Here is an 18,288-nt window from a genome sequence, read left to right as displayed (position 1 = left end):
TGGGATCTGTGCTCCTCTGTCACACTGGGGCTTTGGAAAAATCCACCTGAGGCCTCTTTGGTGCCCCCCCCCACACACACACACACACAGTGGACTGAAGCATCAGGTAAGGACTCTTGGTTAATATAAATCCAAAGGCCGTGTTCCCTTCTCCGGACTTGGGATGATGTAGGTTTCTTACCTTCTGTACTGAGGCATCTCCTGCTCTCGTGTGTGACAGAAAAATATGGAGAGCTCCGTTAACATCTCTGTGGTGAATCTGGTGCTGCCTAAATCCTGGGATGGGGAGCAGAACTCCCCAGGGTCACAACAAAGGCCACATGCGCAGCCACAGAACCCAGAACTTAACTGACTGCAGGAGACAAAGAACCAAAAACCAGGGCAGAGCATGTAGCTCCGAAGGTGCAAACAAGGGATCCAGAGTGGAACACCAGGAAGAGAACTCCCCTGACAGGCAAGGAGGACGAGGTCCTTTATTATCCACAGAGCTGGTACAGCATAGAAAGTAAGCAGTGCAGTATCCCACCGCTACCCCCACCGGTGTAGAGTACCTTCACCCCGACTGTCTGAACCACTTCCCCATTCTGCTTACAGGGCCCATTCACAGTCCTTGTCCTCTGTGCTGAGATCTTCAACCAGTGGTGGCAGGTTTGGTGATGTGGACACTAGTCCACTAGGAATTGGATCTAGCTCACCACTCAACGCAGTGCTTGGCAGTGTAGCCTATTGGATAGAGCACTGGGCTGAGACTCGGGAGACTCAGCTTCTATTCCTGCCTCCTGCCCTTTGGTGACCTTGGGCAAGTCATTTCCTCTCTGTGTGCCTCAGTTTCCCCATCTGTAAAAAGTAGCTAATGACACTGGTCTCCATTGTAAAACGCTTTGAGATCTACTGATTAAAAAAAATGCTATACAAGAGCTTGATATTACTTTGATTCCTGAAGTGAAGTGACCATGGCAATGTTCTGTGCAGGAAGAACTGGTCAGGAGCCATTGCTGGTTATCTGTAGGTATTGTGCACCAGATGATTGGGGCAGTGGAGAAAGAGACTCATGAGTAAACTGGGTTGCTGGTGAGTGTTACATTCCTGCAATCCTTGTACAAGGGGAATGTGCAGGAATGTATGAGCTGAATGGTTACCGTTTCCCACCCCCCTTGGATGATCAGTCTCCAGTTTCATAAGAACTTGGATTTTAGTCCCTGGTGGTCTGGCTGCTCTTTGGGGTTTTTCAGACTGAATATTACAGGGTACAGCAAACTATATAAGCCACAGAGATGAAGTCACAGTGTAAATTCAAGGAGACACCAGTGCTGGAATCTTGGGCTGAATGCAAATGGAAAATAAGAGCCTTGTTGCTCAGTAAAATGAAAACCATGTGACTAGTGGCTCACACTGCATTATCCTAAATCCCAGGGGGAGGTCAGTCAGACCAAGACATTGAGTGGAATCCCTGTCCTTTCGGAACAAGAATGGACAAAATCCTGTAGAATTTACTAGAAGGAACAATTCTGCATTGGCTCTGGAGGCTGGACTTGAATGTGTCTCTTCTGTCTCTAACCTCTGGGATTGAGACCCATTACAGTGTAGTTCTGCTGAACGCTGCCTCCAGCCTGACCGCGCTCGTTAGGCTGATGTGCCTTTTATTTCCATTTAAGAGGCTCTATTAGTGGAACTTCCATCAGAGACCAAATGACAGGGAAATCTCAGACAAATCCATCCATTGCGGTCACGGCTGCTCCAGTGAAATCTAAACCCATCCTTGGTTTTTTAGCTCTTACCTCTTTGGTTTATAACCTCCGTGGTGGGAAATGGTGTATATGGGGTTGGGTTATTTTAGTGCTGAGAGCTGCCTAGAGGTGTGATTCCCATTCATTTCAATGGGGGCTGTGATTGTAAATCTCCTAGATGCCTTCGAAACGTCCAGCCTAAGAAGATGGTTTTCATTTGCCCAGGTGATATCTGCCCCTTAGCCCAGAGCAGGAAACGCCCCTCTGAATCCAGCCTCTGGTTTAATACGCTTTGATTTGTGTCCAACAGGTATGACTCTGTTTCTGGGGGCAACAGTAGTCCAGAGGCGAAGGATCTGGCTGAGGTGAAAACAAGGCTGCAGACTGTGAGTATGTAGCTTCAGCTGCGGGTGTTGCGTGGGGAGGAGCTGAGAAACCCATGTGGAACTTCTCTGATTAATGGAGAGCCCTGATCTGGACCTTTTCTTTCCCACTGTAGGTCACTGAAGACCTCACCAGATGTTCCCACAGCATCTCCGAACATAAAGGGACATTGGACTCTCTTTTGTCTGAAGTGGTAAAGCACAGGAAACAGACACATGAAGATAGGTTTGTGGATTACGCTTTTGTTTAATGTTGAAAACCATGAATGTATTTTCATATGCAACTGTGTGTGTGTTGCTGTACACACCCACTTAGAGTGTGTGCCTATCTCAAGGTACAGCACACGACCAGTATTCGTGTACACACCGTTAATAGTACATATTTTATATTAATATTGCTTTGCATGTAAGTGCAAGACGTTGATAACGATTCTATGACAGACGTAAGTGCTGCACTTTAGATGTGTGTGTGTGTGTGTGTGTGTATCGTTCCAGGGCACTGCCAGTATTTGACACCTTACTTTGCACTTTATATTTCAGTACTGTTAATAGCTGTACTCTTATTAGCACTGATCAAATGACATTGCACATACTGTAGTGCCTTTCATCCATATGGTTCAAGGTACTTTCTAAATGTATCATTATTATTATGGGAAAACTTTGGAAAATTGGCACCAAATATGTCAGCATTCTCTCCCCCCCCCCCCCATTTTTCAGTCCATTCTAATAATTATCCCCATTTTCATAAATGGGAAAATGGAGTCAGTGGCAGGACTGGGATTAGAACCCAGGACTCTCTCTCACACAGCAACAAATCCTGCATCTTGGCAGGGGGTTAGACTAGATGGCTCTTGTGGTCCTTTCTAACCCATGGTTCTATGATGCTTTGGCTGTCGACGCCCAGGCCCAGTCCCTACCCACTGGGCCGTACTGCCTATAATGTTCTTGGTGCTTGTGCCTTGGCCAGCTGTGATTCTAGGGAGTTGGATTTCATTTCAGGCTACTTATTTGGAACTTGTTTCACTTTCTGCTACAAGAACAATTCAGTCCCAGCTTCTAGCAGAAACGTGTCTAAATCGATAGAGGAGCAGCGTGTATATACAATGTGTGTACTGTAGTCTCTGGTGGCATTTGATCTCAAGGATGCTCTTTATCATCCTTATCTAACACTTGCATTGAGGATGCCAGGTTCCTGGATTAGAGTACTAGGGCCTGTCTTATGGTATTAACTGTGCCTGAGCTTTTCCCCAGGAGCCCGAAGAGATTGCACTCAGAAGCCTCTGTGTTTCCAGGTCATGGCTGTTTAAACTAAGCTCTATTTGGAATGCAGCTTATTTTTATCATGTCCGTCATGGCAAGTGTCACAATGCCCACTATGGGTGAATGTCAATAATAAGCTTAGGCGAGAAGGAGAAGTTTGGAGGGACTGGACTCCCCTTTGGAAGGAGATGGGGAGGTTGCCTCAGGCAAATGAATCGACAGCTGTAGAAAACGAAGGAGGTGTCGGGGGAGGAACGGGCAGGAAGCCAAACCTAAAGGAGCGGAGGAGTAGGTGAAGATGAGGTTAAATGGAGAAGGGAGGGGCAGCATAGGTGGAGAGGAGGCTGGCAGAGCAAGTCTCTTGGGAGGTTTGACAATCAGGATGTGGTCTCGGGCACCAGCTCCTAAATACACCCACTTCTGTGACTCAGTTTGAGGTTTTCTGGAGGGGGCTCCCAATTTCCCCATTAGCTCAAGGGTGGTTAAGTGCCTCCCCACCCATGCCATGCCATGCCACGCCTGCCAGCTCTGTTGGTTTTAGTTGAATGGCCGAGGAGTGGACTCATGAAAAATGCCCAGGCCCTGCACCAGGGAGCTTGCAGCCTGCTCCAGGCACAAGCACAATATTTCAGAGGTGCAATACGTAGGGGTTAAAGTAGATTGAAACAGGAGGGGAGTTCTCACTGCACCCCCTGAGCTAATAGGAGTGGGAGCTGCTCTCCCCACGCCTGGGAGGGAAGGGAAAGCACCCATCTGCTTTGGGCAGAGGTGGGGGAGCTGTGTTCCTCTCTGTCCTGCTACCCACCACCACAGTCCCTGGGCTAATACAAGCTGGGGGTGAGGGAGAAGAAGCTTGCAATAGGCACCATTGGGAAATCTCTCTTGGAGCAGGGACTGTGCTGCTTTTCTGTTTGGAAAATGCCTCGGAACATTGCAGGTGCTACCAGAACCAACCAGCCACAATAACAGGTGTGTTTGAAGGATGAATCCACAATATCCTGGCCCCCTGTGGGAAGAGCTGCAGGACAGCCTTCTTTGTCCAGGCCTTGCTGCTGATGAATTCCTGGCTGGCTGCCACAAAGGGAGATGGGGTTTAAGCTCTCTTGAGCCTTTCCTGCACTGAGCTTTTAGTTACAATTTCCCATTTGTGCATCCCACCTCTGTTAGCAACAGTGGGAGCCTTGGTGTGTGTTTTAACCGGTGTGTCGTCTAACCCCACTCAGAGCAGGGCTAAACAACACCGGCAGTAAAAGCACCCACTTGTGCTCTTTCTACGCAAGGGCTCCTGCTGGGGGAGCCGTGCTGCAGCTGATGCAATGCTAGGAGACTTAACACAAGGCTCAGGGTCGATGTAGTCATCTTGACTGTCTCAGCTTAAGTCTAGTGAGATGCCTGGACACCCCGATGGTGGGAGCCAAGTAAAGGCTAGTGGCAGTACTAACAAGGAGGGAGTTGGTGGTTGGTTGTGTGAGGAGACAAGTAAATGCCTCAGGGCTGGTCTTAGCCACCTGGATTTCAAAGTCCTGCTGGGGTAGAAATAATACCTAGCTTTGTGTAGAGCTTTTCATTTGTCAATCTCAAAGGGCTTTACAAAGGAGGTCAGTATAATTATCCCCAATTTATAATCCCAATTATCCCCATTACAGAGGGGGAAAATTGAGGCATAGAAAGGGGATGTGCCCAGGGTCATGCGGCAGGCCAGTGGCAGAGCTGGGAATAGAACCTAGGTATCCTGAATCCCAATCCAGTGCTCTGTCCACTAGGGAACACAGCCTTTGCTTTGCGCTCTGTGTGACTCACAGGGAAATGGGTAGCTGCAGACCCAGCTCCTTGTCCGAAACGAGGTTTAATTGAACATTTGGCTGGAAAGAAAACGCATCTCATGTCCTGGTTCCACAGCATCCGGCAGATGGAGTGCTGCCTCGAGAGGATGCAGCTCATATACAAGCAATTCAAGAAGACCCGGATGAGTCCGCGTAAGTAGCTGAAGTTGGTGAGTTGGGCACCCAACTACCATTGACTTGAATGCTGTTGGAAAATTTCAGCTGTAGTCTTTTTTTCTCAAGAGGTCTCTTGCTAGAGAGTAGCAGCTGTGAGTGTGTGTATGTACGTGTATCCGTCTGTATGAATGTGGAAGGTTCCTGGCACTTGACAGATAAGTATCTTTCTCTTTTCTAGGGCTAGCCTACAATGAGGAACAAATACACAAGCTGGATAAGTAAGTAAATAACCCATTCTTCCAGGGGCTTGAAAGCCTGGCCACAGTTAACAGGGCGGTTCAATGTCTGGCATTTCTGGTTGCCTGTTGAGGAGACTCAGAATATTCTCACATATGAATGCTAAGAATGTCTGGCCCGTAAATGACTTCCATGGCAATCGGTTTATCGATCCCAGCCCTTTCCTCCCAGCCAAACTACTTTAGAAGAAGGTGCAAGAAACCCCATAGTGTAAATATACATACCCTGTAAGATCTTTGGGGCAGAGACTGCCTTTTCATTCTGTGTATACAGTGCCTCGTGCAAAATGGCCCAATCCGTGACTGGGTCCTTGAGGCGCGATCACAATACAAATGAAAAATCAGTCATGGAGGCTGCTAAAACAACTGGCCGCAGGTTACTGCCCACCAGCAATTAGTGGCTGGCTTATGCCTGAAGACCCCTGTTCAGGAAAGCAGTTAGGCCACACGCTTAACTTTCGGTGGGAATTAGGTGCCTAAATGGCCCTTATGCGTTTAAAAATCTCCCCCAAACCCAATTGAAGCCAATGGGACTTTAACACCTGCACAACGTTAATCACCTGTTTAAATGCTCACCTGACACAAGAGTTTATACCCCCCGATATATTTTATCAGTTCTAATGTTACTATGGACTTTCTCATTAAACTTGAAGGTGCAGATTTTCAAAAGCGCCTGTGGGATTTAGGAGCACAAGTCCTACTCGCTTTCAGTAGGACTTGTGCTCCTAAATCCCTTAGATGGTTTTGGAAAATCTCCCACTGAAGAGAGTTTTCCTATGAAATTTTGCCTGGGACTTGTTTGTTTTCACGCCACGGGAGAATTTGCCATCCCTTCAGAAAGTGCAGTTCCCTCCTCCCCCCCACCCCCACCCTTCCTTTCTGGAGACCATCTCCGCGCTCATGTTACTTCAGCGATGGTACTGAATCCCACCCAAAGAATGCTCTTTTTCCTTTTTTTTTTTTCCTCTCCCCCAATCTTTTCAGGCTGAATTTAGGGCATTTGGCCAAGAAGGTCCTGTCAGTTTTCCAGGAGGACTGCGTGCAGAAATATCAAGTTGTGCTGGCCACCCATGGGAGCATAACGAGGTAATGGCTGTGCTCTCTTCTTCACTTGTGTCCTGTGTGTTACACCAGATATCCGGGTTCTAGTTTTTCTTGTAACCAGAGCTGGTACTTTGGGAGCAGCCTCTGTGTTAATAGTCGTGGGTTGGGATCATCATGGTGCAGGAGCTTTGATTCCTGTGAACATCCCTCCGAGAACCTCTTGTAGCTGCTAAAGGTCTCCAAGAATTACGCTTATGGTGGGGCTTGGCTCAAGATATTTTACTAGTACCTCCCATTGGGGCTGGGGAGGAAATAATAATAAGCCACAAAGCTAGTAAGAAACCCTCGAAGGCTGCTACTGCCTGTCTCGTTTTTCTATCCTGTGCCAAGAATTTCTCAGCCATTGCTCTGTAGAAGAGCTTATTAAGAAGCATGGTGGAGAGGCCCTGCCAGTGATGATCCTAATGGTGTGGATGGATGTAATTCAGAGACAAGCCCAAGTCTGAATCCTGGATCCATGTTCTAGCCTGTATCTATTTCTGCGATGGTCTGAATCCAAAGAACCTGAACCCTGGGAAAGACTGGATTTACATTCAGATTCTGACCCCCAGCTTTTGGATTGTTTGGATGCAGGGTCTGGGTTTGGCTGACAATGCTTATCTCTGGAGTTTGGATCCTGGGGTTTGAGGATCCACCCCTAGTTCTAATATGTTTCCTATGTTTATTATCACGCTAATTTGTATTGCAGTAGTGCCTAGAGGCCCCGGTCAGAGATCAGAGCCTCATTGTGGTAGGTGCTGTACATTCGCATAACAATCTGTTTCCTGTCTGAAAGAGCTCACAGTCTAGGGCCCTAGCTAACATCAGGGGAGCTATTTATGGTGTCAATAAGCCTTAAGCATGTGTGTAAGTCGTTACAAGGTAATAATAAATACCCAGCTCTTTTATATGGCATTTTTCATCAGTCGGTTTCAAAGCGCATTTACAAAGGAGGGCAATATCGCTATCCTCATTTTGCAGATGGGGAAACTGAGGCCTGGGGAGAGTTAAGTGACTTGCCCAAGGCCAACCAGCAGGGCAGTGGCAGAATCAGAAACAGAACCCAGGTCTGCAGAGTCCCAGTCCAGTGCTCTGTCCAATTGGCCGACCAGGGTCTAAGTATAACCCAGAGCACAGGAAAAAGTTATAGGTGGGTAAGAGGAAGAGAAAATTTATAAAGTTATAGGTGGGTAAGTGCTGACCAGTTGGAGATGAGGGAAAGAAAAGGGGGTGATTTCCCTGACTGTCCCATCACACTTCTGTATTGAACACACACAAGGCAGCATTAAAAAAAAAAAAAATCCAGACGACCATCCCTCCCAGTTCAAAACTGCCTCAGCTTCCCTTCAAGTGGCTGATTTCTTTGTTCGCTTAACGGGAGGGTTTCATGTACCACAACGAGGCTGCTATTAAGACTGATTTTATGTTAAATGGTGTTTGGGGAATACAGCAAGGAGCAAATTGCCCTGTGGTGACTGAGTGCTGCACAGTGACTTATTACAGCAAAAAAAGTGGAGTTACTTAGTTGTGGCTGTTGCCGAGGTTGGGTTTTTATTGCAAAGTTGCTTTTAAAGTAGCGCATCTTCTCCCAAAGGCTTTAGGTGTGGGTGGGAATGATTTTCTCTAACAGCATTCGAACTTGCTTGAGGTTTTGCCCCTCTGTTTCTGAGGTGGAATCGAGTTCAGTGAGGTTTACGGTGTGGGGGAACTTTTAGGAAAAGCCTGGTAGTGAAGCTCAAACCTCCTGTAGGTAGATCTCAAAAAGCCCTAGGACATCTTTTTCAGGAGCAGGCATCTGCCTTGGTGTCCTTGGCTACCATTTTCTTTCTCCCCCACACACTGTTGGGCAGGATGCACAAGGGACCTCCTTTAAAGAAACGGACTAGACCAGTGACTCTCAACCTTTCCAGTCTATTGTACCCCTTTCAGGAGTCTGGTTTGCCTTGCGTACCCCCGAGTTTCACCTCACTTAAAAATTATTTGCTTACAAAAATACAAAAAGTGTCACAGCACACTAGTACTGAAAAATGGCTTATTTTCTCATTTTTACCATAGAATTATAAAATAAATCAATTGGAATAGAAATATTGTACTTACATTTCAGTGTATAGTATACAGAGCAGTATAAACAAGTCACTGTATGAAATTTTAGTTAGTACTGACTTGGCTAGTGCTTTTTATGTAGCTTGTTGTAAACTAGGCAGATATCTAGATGAGTTGATGTACCCCAGGAAGCTCTCTGTGTACCCCCAGGGGTACACGTACCCCTGGTTGAGAATCACTGGACTAGACAACCTCTTTAGGTGCCCTCCTTCCCTACCTTTTTCTAATCCTGTGCTGTGTTGCAGTTCTGACTAGCTGCAATCCCGTACCCCTGAAGTGGCTCCATTTCAATGGTGGGGAAAGGAGTTCTTGAACATAATAATGGATACAATCCTGCAGTCCCCATTCCCTCTGCAGTTAAATCTCTCGTTGACTTCAGTGGGAGTTTTTTCCTCTGAGGATGATTTTCACCCCTTTGCAGAGGGGACAGTATGAGGCCTCCGCAACACATCAGTCTCATTTAGATTTAAGTGGGATTTGCATGGATGCGGATTTTTTGTTGGTGTCTTTTTGTTTCTTAAAGACTCCTCTTGTTTTTCTTTTCTCTCCTGGTGGATTTCTATAGTTTGAGGTCAGAGTTGTTTTTCACTTTCACTTCGTTTCTAATTGGCTTCTTTTGGATTTGTCCTTGTTTCGTAGGTTGGGTTTTATGGGGTGATGGGTCTTTTCTGGGGATTGCACTGTTCACTTTCAAGGAACAAGAATAAAGCCAAAACAAACATACAACCTCTTTCCGTAATGATGAGGGTTTCCTCTGTGTCACGTCGGTCTACTGGGAGGCACCTTTGCACTCAGGCACGTAGCACAGGTGGCAACAGGGTGAGTCTCCCAAAGGTTGTAGACAGATTTTTGGTCTGAAGCACACCAGTGACGCTGTTGGTAATCTGCATGTGGCAGCTGTTGCTCTGACCAAATACTGAGCTCTGTCCACCCCGGATGTGTGAACGGCTCCATTGGAGGGGGTCTCGTGACTCGACGCTAATCGTTCTGCTCATCTTGATCAAACAAGTGATCCCACTGACTGGGAGTGATCTGAGCTCTTTGGGGCAGGGACTAGGCTAGTTTCTTGTCTGCACAGTGCCTAGCACAACAGAACTCTGATCCTTGCCTGGGGCCTCTTCGCCTGACCATAAAACTGCTACTAATACAGGAATAAGGTAAGCTATATTTGGCCCTACAATAGGGACCCAGAAATCAGGACTCTATGGGTATGTCTACACTGCCTCAGAAAACCAGGTCTGTGGGACCCAGGCTTGTGCACGAGGTGTTTCCAAGCCTGTGCTTGAGCATCTATACTGCATTGTTAACCTGGGTTTACAGTCGCTGGAGCTGGGTCTCACCGCTTTGCTGACGCCTCCATAGCACACTACGCAGCCCTTCTGACTTGGGTTTGCAGCTTGACTGGAGTCCACCTTGCAAAATGACAGGGCTTGAACCCAAGTCATGGCAGGACTCTGGCTCTGACCCACGCCCCTAGCAGGGTCCTAGGACCCAGGTCGTAAGTGCCTGCTGACCCAAGTCAGACTCATTTGTGTGTGGATGGCAGCAGGGCTTGGACCCAAACCTGAGTCAGAGCCCTGGTTTCATGGGCGGTGTAGACACTCTAAGGTGCTATTCCCAGCTCAGCCACTGATGTCCTGTGTGACTTCAGGCAAATCACTTCGCTTCTCTGTGCTTCAAATTCCTCAGCTGTAATGTTCACCTCACCGTAGCAAGGTTTAGTTTATTGCTTGGAGACTTGTGGATGCTACAGAAGTGCAGTTGTTACTTTTAGGCAATGCCTATTTTCCTTTATTATTGTCTGTGGGGGAATTAAGCACATAGGGCCTGATCTAAAGCCCGCTGAAGTCAAAGGGAGGCTTTCTGCTGGGTCAGGCACAGAGAGAAGAGAACAGCCATTGTTAATTACAAATTTAAGTAGCCTTTTAGAGTGAAATTTGGCGCAGGGTGTGTGCACCCTCCACACAGGGTACCTTTTTCCCTTTTAGTTTACTGCTAGTGCTCTTTGGACAGCCTTGCCTAAGAACAATAGAGGCATGACTGTAATTATAACATGGGTGTGACACCAAGAGCCATTCATCTGCTTCCCTGTAGGATTTTAACCCAAATCCAATATGGTTTTCAGAAGGGGGGGGGGGGAATCAATGTTCTCTTTCTTACCAAATATTTGACTGGAGTTTTTGTTTTTTGTTTTGTTTTTTTCTCAATAGGAAAATCTGGGAGATGAGAGAGCATTTGAAGAAAGTCAGCAACTCTATAGCAGCTTGTAGTGTGGAGATGATGGGATGCCAGGAGTGCCTCCATAACGTACCGTGTTTATTCTAAAACCCTCTCTGCTCAGAAGATGGATATTACAGTGTAGACTTTTTAAAACCAAGCTAGTATCTTGCACTTGTAATTTTCAAAGTGCGCACCAATCCCCTGTGCTATAAGTAGGGGAATAGTGTTAGTCTTCATTTTATAGGTGGGGAAAACTTGCAGAAGAGCAAGGTGAAGCGGGTAACACTTCCAAAAGTCAGTGGGACCTCAGCTCCTGTGCCACTTCAGTGCTTTTGAAAATTTGGTCCCAAGTGACTTGCGCAAAATGACATAGTGAGTTGGTGGTAGCGGTGGGATAAGAATGCACTCATTCCTGGCTCCTAACCCTGTGTTCAGACTACTCGTCTGCAACACGCTCACACTTCAAAAAAAAAAAAAAATAGCAAATTAAGTCTCTGCTAACAAGTTGTTATCCCAGTGACTTTTGGTACTGAGCCCATATCCTACACGCTACAACATACAGTCTGTAATTTCATGAGGGTGACACTTCTGATGACTCTTGTGGGTTTTTTTTTTTTTTGCTTCATTGAGACTTCCATTAACACACTGCCAAATGTCTTTGTAGCTGATGGTCGAGTATGATGGGTTGATCTCTTTACTGAACAGGGTATGTAATGGCAGGTCCTGGGTATCCAGTGGACAGGAAACAATGAACACCCCTGCCCCCCCCCCCCAAAGTGAATAGCTGCCTAGCAGTAGTAGCTGCCACTTCCAGTTTATTATAGTCTGAAGTAACAGTTATAAACATGATGAGCTGCCTGCCGAGAGTTTTTCGGATGCGTTCTCTGGCACTTTATGATGTAGACACAGAACAGGTGCCCTGGTCCATCTGCTATTTTTATTTTGCTTTCCATGGAGAGGTTTATTGATGGCCCTGGTTATCTGCACATCACTCTACTTCAGCGTTTAAAACCCCCTTGCTATTACAACCTCTAAGCATCAAAGATGCCAGAGCTAAATATAGGAAATAGCATGTCATTTGCAAGCTGTAAAGTTTCCTTCTCTTTCACAGGCTTTGGACAAGTTACCTCAGAGAATCCTGTGGGAGAAACCGAATTTGGCCCAGGTCTCTTCTGCACCCCCACCAATGTACATGAATCTAGCGCATCAGGAGATGGTACTTAGGTGAGTCTAGGTGGGTTACAGGAGAGAAGGGAGCTGGAACATGTCCAGAACCAATGGGAAGGGCCTAAGGAGTGTGCACCATTACAAGTTCCCTTATGCCTAGGGAATAGGCCTGAGTCATAAACTTCCCCAGAGTCCAGCTACGGTTGGTTTGGGCTAGGGACCACGACCAGCCATATGAGAATTCATGGTCCCCCGTTTATATTGAGGTTCCATCTGCACAAGCTGGCAACTGACAAGAATGACCCTCATTTGTGTGACTTCATTGAAACTGGTTTGAGGGGTTAACAAATGTCATGTTAGACGTGTGTGTGTGTGTGTGTGTGTGTGTGTGTTTATAAATGGTCCGGCGCCCATCAGGAGAAGATATTATCGATGGTTATAAACTGTGGCTTAGCAGCCTGTTGGACACTACAACAATTGAGAAACCATGTATTCAGGCTGCTGTTAACCCTTTATGAATTGTCCGTAAAAGGAACCTTAATATGAAGTGTGGTTTTGGTGATTTTAGGTGTGGGTATTTTAGGTGGTGAATTTAGGTGTGGGTATCAGAACAGAGCAGGCTTGAGAACTTGAAGGAGCAGGGAGGCCTTGTTTGTTCTCCAGCAGATAGTGTTAACCAGCTTTCTAGCCCTCCCACAGGTACACTGGGGTTGAGGGAGGAAGGGACTGCAGGCCAAGTCGGGCTCTCAGAAGCAATGCAGGAAACTCCAGAATAGCTACTTGCTAATCAGAATTGGGGGGTGTCTGAGAAGGGGAGCTCTGTGCTTGGTACTCGCAGGACTGCCTTATACCTAGGGCCCTACGAAATTCACGGTCCATTTTGGTCAATTTCATGGCCATAAGACTTGAAAAATCGTAAATTTCATGATTTCAGCTATTTAAATCTGAAATTTCACAGTGCTGTAAATTGTAAGGGGCCTGACCCAAAAAGGAGTTGTGGGGGGGTCGCAAGGTTATTGTAGGGGGGGTTGTGGTAGTGCCACCCTTCTGCCCTGCTGCCGCTGCCGGTGGCGGCGCTGCCTTCAGAGCTGGGTGCCTGGCCAACAGTCGCTGCTCTCCGGCCGCCCAGCTCTGAAGGCAGCTCAGGAGTAAGGGTGGCAATACTGCGACCTCCTAAAATAACCTTGCAACCCCCCACAAACTTCTTTTGGACTCCAGTTTGAGTAACGCTGGTCTCCCTTGTGAAATCTCTATAGTATAAGGTAAAAGCACAAAAAAGACCAGATTTCACGGTCCATGATGTGTTTTTCATGGCCATGAATTTGGTAGGGCCTTACTTACACCTCCTGCTGGGGAACGTTTCTCTTGTGTTCTTCACGGCGTTAAGCCATTTACTTTTGCACATGCTGTTCTCCTACCCGAGGGTGAGGACTTGCTGAAGAGAAGAGGACTTCCACTTCCCTTCTGCAGGAAACCCTCCCACTAGCAAAACAGCATGTGTGTTAAGAGGCTTGTTTGTGTCTTCATCAGAATGAAGGCGCTTCGGGAGCAAATGAAACTGGTAGCTGATGACCTCCAGAGCAACAACATCATCATTGAGCGGTAAGAGAAAGTGCTCTGTGTGCAGTAAAGATACTCAGCCGAGCGTTTACTTGCCGCCTCAAATGTCTAGACAGAGCTTAACTGGCTGCCGGGGAGGAGCATGGGATGGTTCGGATATGAATTTGACCAGGGGAATAGTGCTGATCATTGGTACTGTAATGAGATAAAGGAATATAAGGTCTACAACCAAGTTATGCCAGTCAACTGAGCCCTTTCTCACAGTGATATTAGGACTATACTAAATTTAGCTCCTGACCTAGCACTTCTGAAGAGTTTACTTGCCTTTGAAGTTATGTCTGACCTCAGCTTATGTGAATGCCTACCTACATTTCACCCTGCCATTTCAGACATTCCTCCTTTGTTGCACTGCACTGTTCAACAGTTGCTGTCTTCCACTCCAGAAGTAGCTGTATTGCAGTGATGGATGAAGTGTTTCCTGTATGCACTTAGCAAATGAATTTGTAAAGAATTTCTGGATGAAACATTCTAAGTATAAGATCGGCCTCCTACTACTAAGAAGAAGATCTGTCACTTCTCCTGGTCCTTGGGTCCGAGGATTGCAAAGTGATTTAACAGCATGAAATATATCTTTGCTTACAGATAGAGAAACTGAGGCAGAGAAAGGTTAAGTGACTTGCCTAGGGTCACACGGCAAGTCAGTGGCAGAGACCAAAATAAAACCCAGGAGACTCACCTCCTGTTCCCTAGACAACACCACCTCAGTTAGTATGAATGCTTCTGAATAAAAAGAATCAAAATGTCAATATGTTTCAGGCTAGAATTTAGAGGGAGAAACCTTCTATTTTGTACCTCAGTGTTTGCATCCCTGCCTGCTTTTAGAGACATGAACTACATTATCACCATAGAGCTGGCTGTGAATGAAGAAGAAAGAGCAGGTGTGTTATGGAAATGAATGGTTTATTTCAGATGTGGGAGCAAGCTTCAAAAGTTTGGATCCACATCCAAATTCCACCCCAGAATTCAGGAGTGTATGAATCCAGGAAGGTTGCTTTGTGTCCTTCTCTAGTATAAACCTTTTGATTTTGTTCCCACAGGTTAAGTGGGGTTGCGTCTGCTCCAGATGTTTGAGGGAGATGTGATGGATGTGGAGCTGATGAAATAGTGTTTTGGTTTTTAAATTATATCTCACGCTTTGGGTCAAGATCAATGGAGAACTTTAGCTCAAAGACATCACCTTGTCCTACCTCTCTGCTCCAGCACTTTGGCACAATTCACCAGCATTAGCCTTACCTGGGCTGCAAGCCTCAAGCGCTTGAATACTGGCAGTGTCCCTAATGTTGTTCAAACATTACCCTGTTTGGGTTTCCTTTGAGAAAACAGATTGTTTCCAGTATTGTACTTCTCTTTCTTGTTCCCATCGAATTGCTGACTTCATCCAGTATCAAGGAGGCCATGCTCTGTTAGATGAAATGGGTTAGATTGAATCAGCATCTTTAAGCCACCTCACATCTCTCCCACCCATGGAATACAACCAGAAGTCTGTGTAATTTGTGACTCCAGCATAAAGATGATTTTCCATGACATGATCTCCTGGGTTCCTTATCCTTGTCAATTTTGATCGTCAAGGGTCCTTTCCAGTGTGAGTCGTGTGCAGGAAGTTTAATGGACTCGATGGACCAAAGATCTGCTCCAGCATGGAAATATTCCCTCTTCCAACTGGGAAAAGGTAGAATATGGACAATGCAGAAATCAACAGCACCAAATCTTCGAAGAGCTTCTCTTTGGAGTGTAGCTGTTGTCAAATGTCTGCTGGAGACTGACTTGACCATCTGGTTGTGTTTTGTCACTTCCTCTCCATCTAAGTCGCATGCGGTCTGATTACCGATTGCCATAAGAATAGGAAACAATAAGAACCTTCTGTTGCTGTGTCTTGTAGGTACGTTTCCAAAGCAATACATGAGATCTGTACTTATACACACATGCGCCCACTCTCTCCCTGAGTAATTCCATAGGGAAGACATTGTGTAAAATCCTTGAGTGTGACTTCCATAGGCTGCATCCAAACTCATCTTTACACGTGGGAAAGGGTGATTTTTGTTTTGGGATGAGCCATGGAAGTCAATGCCAAGCAGACAGATGATCCAGCTGTGAAATGCTGAATTATTCCAGAGAATGCTGGTCTGACTGCTTATTGGCAATTTAATTTAAATCTGTTAAATTTGCATCCCCTAAGGGACCTAGTGAAAAATGTTCAAAAGTGACTTGGAGACCTAAATTGTATTTTCAAAAGGGACTTGAGCACTTAGGAGCCTGAATCTTACTGAAAGTTAATGGAACTTCCAGCTCTTAAGTGCCCAAATCACTCTTGACAATTGGGCTTTGACTTCTAAATCATGAAGGCACTTTTGAACATTTGTTCACAGAAAGCTACACACATGAAATGGATGGTATAAAAAATAACTTTTTGGGATAATTTCACTAGCCACTGTTAGCATTCCTTGACAATAGGGGCCAGATCCTCAGCTGGTGTCTCCATTGGAGCTTCACTGATCTACACCAGCTTCATGATTTGGCCCTATGAATTTCAATCTTGTTTTCAATCAGGAATCTCTTCTTTCTTCAATCTCAGCTTTTAACCGCCACCAGAGTTAACGAGAGCTGTGTGCGTGTATCTAGATCCCATGTATGTGATAGCAGAACACCGACTACCCGAATGCTTCGTTCTCCAAACCTTTTCTAATACGGTGCCCTCTTGGCTCCCTGTCCCTTGACTCTGGTTACCCAGATAATCAGTGATCCAAGCGTATTTGGTGGTACAGTTGATCTGGATCCTACAGTGTATCTGATGCAGAGAAGGTATCTCTTTAATGCAAACCGAATGTGAAACACAGGAATGGTCTGGTTTGTTTGGAGAAGAACTTGTAAATGGAACTCATTTGCTTGGTCATGTCTGTGGTGTCTGTTAACGTACACATGATAATGGAATAAAATGGTTACAGAAATGTTGTTTTGTTACAGAAATAATTACTAGGGCTATTTATAATGCCTCTGCTCCAACATGCAGAATAGTGTCTCTGGAGTTTGCAGATCTGGACAGTCCCAGACTCTCAGTAAATCTGACTTTGCAGCGTTCCAGGAAAGCGTTTTGTTAGCTTTCATTAGGGAGATAATGCGTTTTGACAGTGGATGCAAAGGTGTCCGTGTTTATGTGATACATGCACAGGCCCCCATTCTGCTTGGGCAAACTCCATGTGCTTCAGTGGGATTCTGCGTGGGCACAGGGGTCTGCCTGCATGCGCCAGAGTGCGGGATCCAAGCCATAATTTTCAGGCATGGTTTTGAAGATAAATCCACATGAGAACAAACGAACAATGGGTGTTTCGTGTTGCTGTGTGCAGAGTTCATTATAAAATGTGACTGCATTTGTAAAGGAGAAACAGATTGTTTGCATGTTCTATAGCTTGATTGATTGCTGCTCCCCAGCAGGCCTTTAGTGATTAAAGTTTATCCCAAAATAATAGAGACTGGGGCCTTGAGGAAGCATGACCTAGTGGATAGAGTACTGGACTGGGAGTCATGAGGGATGGGTTCTGCTCCTGCCTCTGCCGCTGGCCTGCTGGGTGTAAATAGAAAAATCTATTCACGCAACTAATTCCCTTCTCATGCTCTTTTTGTTCTGTTGGTTTGGATCCTAAACTCTTTGTGGCAGGGGCTCTCTCTGATGTGTCTGTGCAACATCCAGCACAATGGTTCCCTGAGCTTGGTTGGGGCCTCTAGACTCCACTGTAATGAATAGCAAGAGAGACTGAAATAGGTATAAGCAAAGAAAGGATCATTTGTTATCTTCTGAGTTGTGAAATGGGGTAGCCTCTGGGTCAGAGAGACAGGGAAGCTGTTCTCGAAGGCAGGAGCTGCTGAGGAGAAGGCTCTCACACTGGCAGCATTGAGAAGGGAGCAGGGAGGGATGCAAAGATGAGGCCAGTGTTGATTGAGCAGGGAGAGAAGGAGGGGAGACTAAGTCCATGAGGTTGGCTGGAGTGAGTTTGTGGAGGACTTAAAACAGGGCAGTTGTGAGATGATGGCTGAAATGAAAGCTGAGCCAGTAGGGCGGTTTGAAGATGCCATGGCTGCTTTGTGTGTGTGTGAGGACAGCCACAGCCCTTTGTCTGTGTTGGTCTGGGGGAGCTGGGCCTGAGGGAGAGGGGAGTTAATTCCCACATAATTGTAGGCCAGGAAAAACACGAGATCTATTCGAAATCCCCGCTGCTCTAAGTCAATGCTGATTCCAAATGCTTTGCCTCCAGTCTTTATGCCCCGAACTTCCTACCGTTTTTTAACGTTGGGCTTTACGAGGGGCTGTAATCGTTAGCTGTTATCTGCTGACTCAGCTGTTTGCTGGCAGCAGTGTGTCAGGTGGTGATATAGGAAGCTTAGGCTCTTTAGGGGGCAAACATTAGATGACATCAAGATGCTATTTGCAAGCAGTGTCATTTCCCGTGCCCTTTTCTATCTTCCCGCTGGGTGATTTATGGGTGAAACCCCCAGC

General features: G+C 46.2%; 1 protein-coding gene across 1 annotated transcript in view; it reads left to right on the top strand.

Moving 5' to 3' along the window:
• Nucleotides 1-18,288, top strand: part of IKBKE (inhibitor of nuclear factor kappa B kinase subunit epsilon) — a 78,539-nt gene that overhangs the window by 14,665 nt on the left and 45,586 nt on the right. The window contains exons 13-21 of the mRNA XM_074936312.1: nucleotides 2,038-2,113; nucleotides 2,227-2,336; nucleotides 5,270-5,346; nucleotides 5,549-5,588; nucleotides 6,591-6,692; nucleotides 11,003-11,099; nucleotides 12,124-12,236; nucleotides 13,710-13,781; nucleotides 14,837-15,678. Coding sequence (XP_074792413.1) covers nucleotides 2,038-2,113; nucleotides 2,227-2,336; nucleotides 5,270-5,346; nucleotides 5,549-5,588; nucleotides 6,591-6,692; nucleotides 11,003-11,099; nucleotides 12,124-12,236; nucleotides 13,710-13,781; nucleotides 14,837-14,870 — 721 coding nt within the window. The 3' untranslated portion in view covers nucleotides 14,871-15,678. The remainder of the gene's footprint in view (nucleotides 1-2,037; nucleotides 2,114-2,226; nucleotides 2,337-5,269; nucleotides 5,347-5,548; nucleotides 5,589-6,590; nucleotides 6,693-11,002; nucleotides 11,100-12,123; nucleotides 12,237-13,709; nucleotides 13,782-14,836; nucleotides 15,679-18,288) is intronic.

This window comes from Natator depressus, chromosome 21, assembly GCF_965152275.1.
Source record: "Natator depressus isolate rNatDep1 chromosome 21, rNatDep2.hap1, whole genome shotgun sequence".
NCBI lineage: Eukaryota > Metazoa > Chordata > Testudines > Cheloniidae > Natator > Natator depressus.
Note: the sequence above shows the minus strand (reverse complement) of the source record. Positions and strands in the feature narration are given on the sequence as shown.